Raw genomic sequence first — 7985 nt, forward strand, 5'->3', positions numbered from 1 at the left:
CCCCTCCCCCAGCCTCCCCGGCGCGGGCCCCGGCGATGGCGGCGGCGAGGGCGCGGCGCGCGCGGCCCGTGCGGGTGCTGGTGGACATGGACGGCGTGCTGGCCGACTTCGAGGCGGGCCTCCTGCGGGGCTTCCGCCGCCGCTTCCCCGGGGAGCCGCACGTGGCCCTGGAAGAGCGCCGCGGCTTCCTCGCCCGCGAGCAGTACCGAGCCCTGCGACCCGACCTGGCGGTAGAAGGGAGGGAGACGGCGGGAGCGGGCGGGGATGGCGGGAGCGGGCGGGGATGGCGGGAGCCCCGACCCCAGGGTCCCCGGGAGCCGGACCCACAGTGACCCCGGGAGCGGGAGCCCCGACCCCACACCGTCCCTGAGAACCAGGCGCCCCGACCCCCAGAGAGGCCTGGGAGCCAGGTGCCCTGACTACACAATGTCTTCAGGAGCCGGAGCCCCGACCCCACAGTGTCCCTGGAAGCAGGAAGCCCCGACCCCACACCAACCCCACAGGGCGCCTAGGAAGGGGAGCCCTCCCCTTAGGCAACACCGCCTCTGCTCCATTTCCAGAGACACCCCCGTCCTATTTAACAAAACCCTCACTTCAGAATCCATTTTTCACCCTGGACAAGAAAGTCTGGAAAAATGCTGTCCCATAAACAAAATCCTCTCCCTATAGCTCTGATCTGGGGACCAGAGTCCCTCAGGAATCTTATTTTGAGGGTCCTCCCGAGGCTAGATCTGCTGGAGGCAGAAGCTGAGATAAGAACATGCTATCTTTCAGGACAAAGTGGCCAGTGTGTATGAAGCCCCAGGCTTTTTCCTAGACTTGGAGCCTATCCCTGGAGCCTTGGAAGCCCTGCAGGAGATGAACAACATGCAGGAGTGAGGAAGGGCAGAGAGGGAGGGGAGGTGGAATGAGGGAGGTACCACCCTAATCCTAACCTGTGCCCCTTCCACGCAGCACCGAGGTCTTCATCTGCACCAGCCCCCTGATGAAGTATGAACACTGTGTGGGTGAGAAGGTGCCGTTACCCCAGCACTTCAGAGCCAACAGCTTCCTATGTTCTGATGTTTAAAATAAACCAGAATTGAAACACAGGAAGTTGGTGGGGGGGGGGGGGGAGGCAGGGTGAGGAGAGCAGCATCTCTCAAGGGCTGGAGATCCCACTCCCACCTGTTTACCCACTGGCCCCACTGATAGACCTGTATCCTCCCCACAGTACCGCTGGGTGGAGAATCACCTGGGCCCCCAGTTTGTGGAGCGCATTATCCTGACAAGGGACAAGACGATGGTCTTGGGGGACCTGCTCATTGATGACAAGGACACCATTCGAGGTTAGACCTGTTTTCCTGGCAACCTTCCAGGCATCTGGCCTGCTGGGATTAGGGAGAGGGAGTAAAAATAACCAGATTACAGACTGCATCTCACCGCCTCTGTCCCATGTCCTATCCCAGGCCAAGAGGAGACCCCAAGATGGGAGCACATCTTGTTCACCTGCTGCCACAACCAGCACCTAGCCCTACCCCCAACGAGGAGACGGCTGCTCTCCTGGAGTGACAACTGGAGGGAGATCATAGACAGCAAGCGGGGGGCCGAAATAGTGGAGAGTTGCTGAAGGAAGGGAAGGCGGGCCAGAGGGAACCCCAGTAGAGCTGAATGACAGGGAAGTGTCCTGGTGGTGGCCCCCAGCACCACAGAGCAGGGAGACACGGTAACCTCTGTGCTCACAAGCCAGCCACCTGGAACAGAACAGGATGGCTGGCAAGGAAACGGTGGAAAAATCACCCAAGAACCTTTTTAATAAAACACTTTGGCTCACCACTCTTCAAAGGCCCTTTATTTGGGGGGGAGAGTAAAGGGACAAGAGCCCTGGGGGAGTAGCTGAATACAGGCTGATAGGAGGCTTTCTCCTCCCGTCCTTAGTGGCTCCAGAACCTGCCCATGTCCACAACCACCTGGACACCATTCCGTGGCCATGGTAGAGGTCAACCTTGAGGCAGTGCAGAAGGGAGGCCAGGAAGCTCCCACTGCTCCTGAACCCCAACTTTCAATGGGGGCCCCACACCATTCCCCTGTGCTGACCAATGTACACTGTGGACTCCAAACCACATGCTTCTGTTGGTATCTGGTCCTCTGTCTCCCTTGAGCACCACTGGCGTTCCTGAAGCCCTTCTGAGTCTGAGACTCCTTTCCAGGGGCAGGGACTCCCCCTCACTAACCCAATCCTGATGGCAGAGGAGGGGGACCAGGACTTTCAGGCTGGGGCCATGGGGTGGTAAGCGAAGCATACATATGTGACCTCACCCTCATGGTGGTGGTCTTAAATGCCTGAGGTCTACCTTCACAATCAATGGGCTGCATCACTAAAGAGTAGGGGCACCAGGGTAGCTCAGTTTGTCGGGCATCTGACTCTTGGTTTTGGCTCAGGTTGTTTTCTCAGGGTCATAGGATAGGGCCCCATGTCAGGCTCTGCCCTGGGTGTGGAGTCTGATTGTCCCTCTCCCTCTGCTCCTCCTCCCACTCTCACTTAAAAACAAAACACAAGAGTAAGGACCACATCTTTATCTTTGAAACCCATGGTGCCTGACAGGCCTCTGTGGATAAACACTTTGATCCCAGGCCAGAGTTCTCTAGGCTGGTGTCAACCATACCCAGTGCCCAGCCTGCACAGCCCTGGAGTGGCCATGGCACCTTCCCAGAGCCCTGAGCTGGCATCTCATTTCTATTCTTCAAGATTACTTCAGATATTCCTATTATAGGAGAATTCCTGTTTCCTCAAGCACAAGCAATTCTGATCCCAGGCCCAGCTCCTCAGGAGAAGGCCTTTCTGCAAGCCTCTGAATCTAGGGTCCCAGGTGCTTCTCACATGAAGTTGAGAGCCTGGCAGTGGGGCACCAGGATGGAGCTGAGGGGCGGGAGGCAGGACCTTGACCTCCAGCTGGATGAGAGTGCCAGCCTATGGAAATGGCATTGCCTTTGCTCTCCTGCACATCTCCAAGTCTGGCTTCTTCTTTCATCAGTGCCTCTCACCACAGTGTAAATATCTGCCGTGCTGAGAAAACTCACCTTTAAAATAGCCAAAAGAGGAGTAGCCCCGGTGGCACAGTGGTTTAGCGCCGCCTTTAGCCCAGGGCCTGATCCTGGAGACCTGGGATCGAGTCCCACGACGGGCTCCCTGAATGGAGCCTGCTTCTCCCTCTGCCTGTGTCTCTGCCCCTCTCTCTGTCTTTCATGAATAAATAAAATCTTAAAAAAATAAAATAGTCAAAAGGGCACCATTTGGAGAGAACGTGCTCAGTGGGAGCCAGGCTGCTCCTGCTCCCTGAGCCTCCACTAGGATTGTGGTCTCCTCTGTAAGCAGTCAGGGGGTCATGACTATGAGGTCCCCCTGGATCAAGGCTGCTGTGGGGCCTCAGTCCTTGGCAGTGGGATACCCAAGGCAGAGTGAGCCCGCCAGGTGCGGGCTTCTGCCACTTGGCTTGGGGAACAGAAGTCTTCCAGGAAGATCTGGGCCAGGTTCCGGAGCCTTGTGTTGGCCGAGAGAGAGAAGCGCAGCATGCACTGGACGACAGGCATGGCAGTCAGCTCAGGGTGGGAGCCAGAGCCTGGCGAGCTCAGGTACATGATCGTGGTGACAGCGGATAACACAGTCTCCTCATTGGGGCTGGACAGGCAGTTGATGATGAGTGGGATGCCCCCTGTCTGCAGGATGTGCTCCTTGTTGGCCCTGTCTGGGCACAGGTTGCAGAGGCCTCCTGGGGACAAACAAGGGGAGACTAGATGCCTCAGGCCTGCACAACCGCACACCTCCCCTCCCAGCTTATCTCTACCCACTTTGTCCCAGGGACAAGGGATCCAAAGTCCATTCTGGGGGTGTCTGGGTAGCTCAGTTGGTTAAGCATCTGCCTTTGGCTCAGGTCATGATCCCAGGGTTCTGGGATCAAGCCCCACATTGGACTCCATGCTTCTCCCTCTGCCTCTGCCTGCTGATCCCCCTGCTTGTGTGTGCACTCTCTGTCAAGTAAATAAATAAAATCTTTAAAACAAAAATAAAGTCCATTCTGGTATCCATCCCTTCCTTTCAAGGCTCCTGAAGGCCACAGCCTCACCTTCAGGAAGTGGATACCAATTCCTTTGCCCCTTGGTTCAGCCAGTTCAATGGTGGATAGACTGACTTTCTTTCTTTCTTTCTTTCTTTCTTTCTTTCTTTCTTTCTTTCTTTCTTTCTCTCTCTCTCTCTCTCTCTTTCTTTTTCTTTCTTTTCTTTCTTTCTTTCTTTCTTTCTTTCTTTCTTTCTTTCTTTCTTTCTTTCTTTCTTTCTTTCTTTCTTTCTTTCTTTCAGCAAAAAAACCCAAAATAAAATCTATATCACTTTACAGAATTAAAAAACAGGTTAGGTGATGATTTCACAGGTGTGTGTGTGTGTGTATGTCAAAACTTATCAAATTGTGTCCTTTAGAGATGTACAGCTTATATATCAATTATCGCAATAAAGTTGTTAAAAATAGCTGAATTATAACCCATCTTAATCCTACCATCCAACATTTGCTTTTCATTTCTCAACTTCAAAATATGTGAATACATACAAACATTTAATAAAAATGTGAGTTTCCTGTTTTGTAAGCCAGCTTTTCTCATTCAACAATGTACTGTGAATCCTTCCATGCCAATATATCTACAACCATGGCATCATTTAGTGGCTGTGCAGTGTGCCAGGCTATGGATGCAGTAAATTTATTTATTAAGAGGCTAGAACAGGAGAGGACAGGGGAGGGCTAGGGGCTGGCAGGGACACACCTCTTTCAGACACAGGAGTCTACCCAGGTTTGACATTGCTATCCCCTCCCTCATAGTACCTGGGACAGTTTTGAGTCCTGCTATAGGGAAAGGTCTTTAAAAGTTTTATCCATTCAGCCTGTAGGGACCCCTCCCTGCATTCAGAATAAAATCAAAATCCCACTTTGAGGTCTTCACGGCCCTGTGCCATCTGGTCTGGTCCTTCTCTCCCTGTCACACAGAGCCTCAGGTCATCCTTGGGACCTTCTGGCCCCAGATTTTCACATGCTGCCTCCCTTTTGCTGGTACCCAACACTTCTCAGCTCCCTCACCAGGAAGGCTCCCTGGAATACCCCACTCACCACTCTCTACATCCTGGGCACTCCCCTCAGCCCCACATGCCATTTTCTTCATATACTTGGAACCCTGAGAAGCTACCTTGGCAGGTTTCTTTTCTTGCTAACTGCCAAGCCCCACTAGAAGGTATGTCCCTTAAGATCAGGACCATGGCCGTCTTATTCCCACCAGCTCCTTGGTGCCTGATGCAGAAGACATTCCATGAATACTTCCTGGAAGGGTTGTAGACCAGCTGGGGAAAGGGGGAAACCTGCAGAGGGCTGGGGTCTGGACAGTTGGCTCACCGAGATATCACCTACCATGAACTTCTGCATTTCTGGGATCTGAGGTGTGGCTCAAGAGCACCTCTGAGGCAAGGAAGGAGCTGAGAGGCACTCCTGGAGTCATGAGGCGAGGGAGACAAGTAACTCTGATGGAGGTCCCTCCCTGTGGGACACCCAGAGGCCTGCCTGACCTGCTGATGATACCTCAGCACACATTCACCCCAGTGGAGCCCTCAGCATGTCCTGGGGTCATCGTGTTGACTACATTCCTTAGTTGCTGTCTGTCTCTGTCACTAGACAACATAAGAGGCTCTGCTCTCTGGTTTGCCTCTGTATTCCAGGGACCTGCAACTGTGAGTGTCCACACAGTTGTGGACACATGTAGGGAATGCAACTGAACCCCGTGAAGTGTTAACATCACCCCTATTTTGGTGGAAGCTGAGGTTGTTGAGTATATTGCCTGAAGTCCCAGAAGATGGGACATCCTATGCCACTTTGATGGGACAAGTGGCAATGCTCTGGCAGGCCTCTGGCTTCCCAGACATACCTACACTATCTCTTCTGAACCACCAGTGGTGAAACAGCCTCCTACCCAAATTGTAGACTGACTGGGGGTAGGAGGTGGGATTTATCTCTGCTGTAAAGTATGATAAGATGAAATCTGAGTCACCCTTGGCTAGTGAGTCAACATCACACAGAGATATGCCTGGGTGGGGCCACTGCCACCCAGGCTAGGGGATAATCAGATGGCATGTGCTGGAGGGTGAAGGTGGAAGGAGGCCTCAGGATGGCTGGCCCCACCTGCTGCCCATGTAAGGGAGAAGTCTCCAAAGATGGATCCTGCGCCTCCCAAAGCTTGCCATTGCCTGGGACCCAACCACAGGGCATTCTTGAAGCCCCTCTGCCTTGCTAGCAGCAATCATCAGAGCAGAAAAGAAGAGTGAGTGCCTGAAAAGTGAGGGGTTCAGAGGACAAGGAGTCTGAATAGAGCCAGGGGCCCCATAAGAAGCCAAGGCCACAGGTGCTTTGAGCTCTCCCTCCTGAGTCCACCTCTGTAAACCTGCCCTGAAGAATGAAGGAGGCCTGTAGGAAAAGAGGAACACGAAGCCTGGAAGCTTCCTAAGTAATGGCCAGCAAGAGCAAGCTGGGTGGATCCAGTTCAGTATGTCAATATGATGGGAAAATCCTACAATTATTTTTTTTTTAATTTTTATTTATTTATGATAGTCACAGAGAGAGACAGAGACACAGGCAGAGGGAGAAGCAGGCTCCATGCACCGGGAGCCTGACGTGGGACTTGATTCCGGGTCTCCAGGATCGCGCCCTGGGCCAAAGGCAGGCGCCAAACCACTTCACCACCCAGGGATCCCCAAAATTCTACAATTCTTAAAAAAATGTTTTCTTTTTTCCTTTTAAAGATTTTATTTATTTATTCATGAGAAACACAGAAAGAGAGAGAGGCAGAGTCACAGGCAGAGGGAGAAGCAGGCTCCATGCAGGGAGCTTGACGTAGGACTCGATCCCAGGCCTCCAGGATCACGCCCTGAGCTGAAGGCGGTGCTAAACCACTGAGCCACCCAGGCTGCCCAAAAATCATGTTTTCAAAGAGTATTTAACATAGGAAAATGCTTGTGACATGAGGTTAAGGAGGGAAAAACATTATTACATTGTATATATGATAAAACTGCAATGAACAAGTACAGCAAGATGTCACCTCTTCTGGGAGCCTTCCTAGACCACCCTCACAGCCCCTGTCCCCAGAGCCCTCCCGTCACTTCCTTTGTGACTCCCCGTCATGACTAAGTTACTTGTCATGTTTACTGAAGGTTACCCCCACTAAGCTACAACTCCCACGAAAGGGGGAATTTGTCTTGTCTCATTTGGCCACCTCAGCCTGGCATATAGCAGATACTCAATAAATGGACAGTCACATTAACAAAAGACAGGCTGGAGGGCACTAGGGGGGCTCAGGCAGGAAAGCGTCTGCCTTGGGTTCAAGTCATGATTGCAGGGTCCTGGGATGGAGCCCCACATCGGGATCTCTGCTCAGTGGGGAGTCTACTTCTCCCTCTGCCCCTCCCCCTGCTCCTTCTCTGTCTCTCAAATAAATAAATAAAATCTAAAAACAAAACAAAAGACAAACTGGAATCCCAGCAAAAAAGCCAACAATGCTTATCTCTGTGCAGCAGGATTAGGAGTCATTTTTATTTCCTTTATTTTTTAAGATTTCCTCCATGAAAATGTTCTGTTTGTTTTTTGTTTTCTGTGGGGAGGAAACAGGGTAGAAAATATTATTTTTATAAGCAGGAAAAAGCTTTTTAAATTTTTTTTATTTTAAAATATTTTATTTATTTATTCATGAGAGACACAGAGAGAGAGAGGCAGAGACACAGGCAAAGGGAGAAGCAGGCTCCATGCAGGGAGCCTGATGTGGGACTCGATCCCAGGTCTCCAGGATCACGCCCCGGGCTGAAGGCGGTGCCAAACCACTGAGCACCTGGGCTGCCCGAAAAAGCTTTTTTTTAAAAAAAATTATTTATTTACTTGAGAGAGAGAGAGAGAGAGAGAGAGAAAGAGAGAGAGAGCAGGCATGCA

The 7985-nt window shown here is 52.0% G+C and overlaps 1 protein-coding gene across 2 annotated transcripts; it reads left to right on the forward strand.

The window, feature by feature from the left end:
* NT5C (5', 3'-nucleotidase, cytosolic) lies at positions 1–1815 on the forward strand. Of its 2 annotated transcripts, none has more exons than XM_025467941.3 (5): positions 1–230; positions 775–875; positions 955–1015; positions 1214–1328; positions 1449–1815. In XM_025467941.3, the coding sequence occupies exons 1-5, from the start codon at positions 36–38 to the stop codon at positions 1607–1609; spliced, it is 633 nt and encodes a 210-aa protein (XP_025323726.1). In that variant the 5' UTR covers positions 1–35; the 3' UTR covers positions 1610–1815. The 2 variants fall into 2 exon arrangements, with proteins under 2 accessions (XP_025323726.1, XP_048970536.1); XM_049114579.1 differs by having other exon boundaries at positions 955–1003.
* Positions 1816–7985: the final 6170 nt, after the last annotated feature.

The sequence above is a fragment of the Canis lupus genome, chromosome 9 (genome assembly GCF_003254725.2).
Source record: "Canis lupus dingo isolate Sandy chromosome 9, ASM325472v2, whole genome shotgun sequence".
NCBI classification, from domain to species: Eukaryota; Metazoa; Chordata; class Mammalia; order Carnivora; family Canidae; genus Canis; species Canis lupus.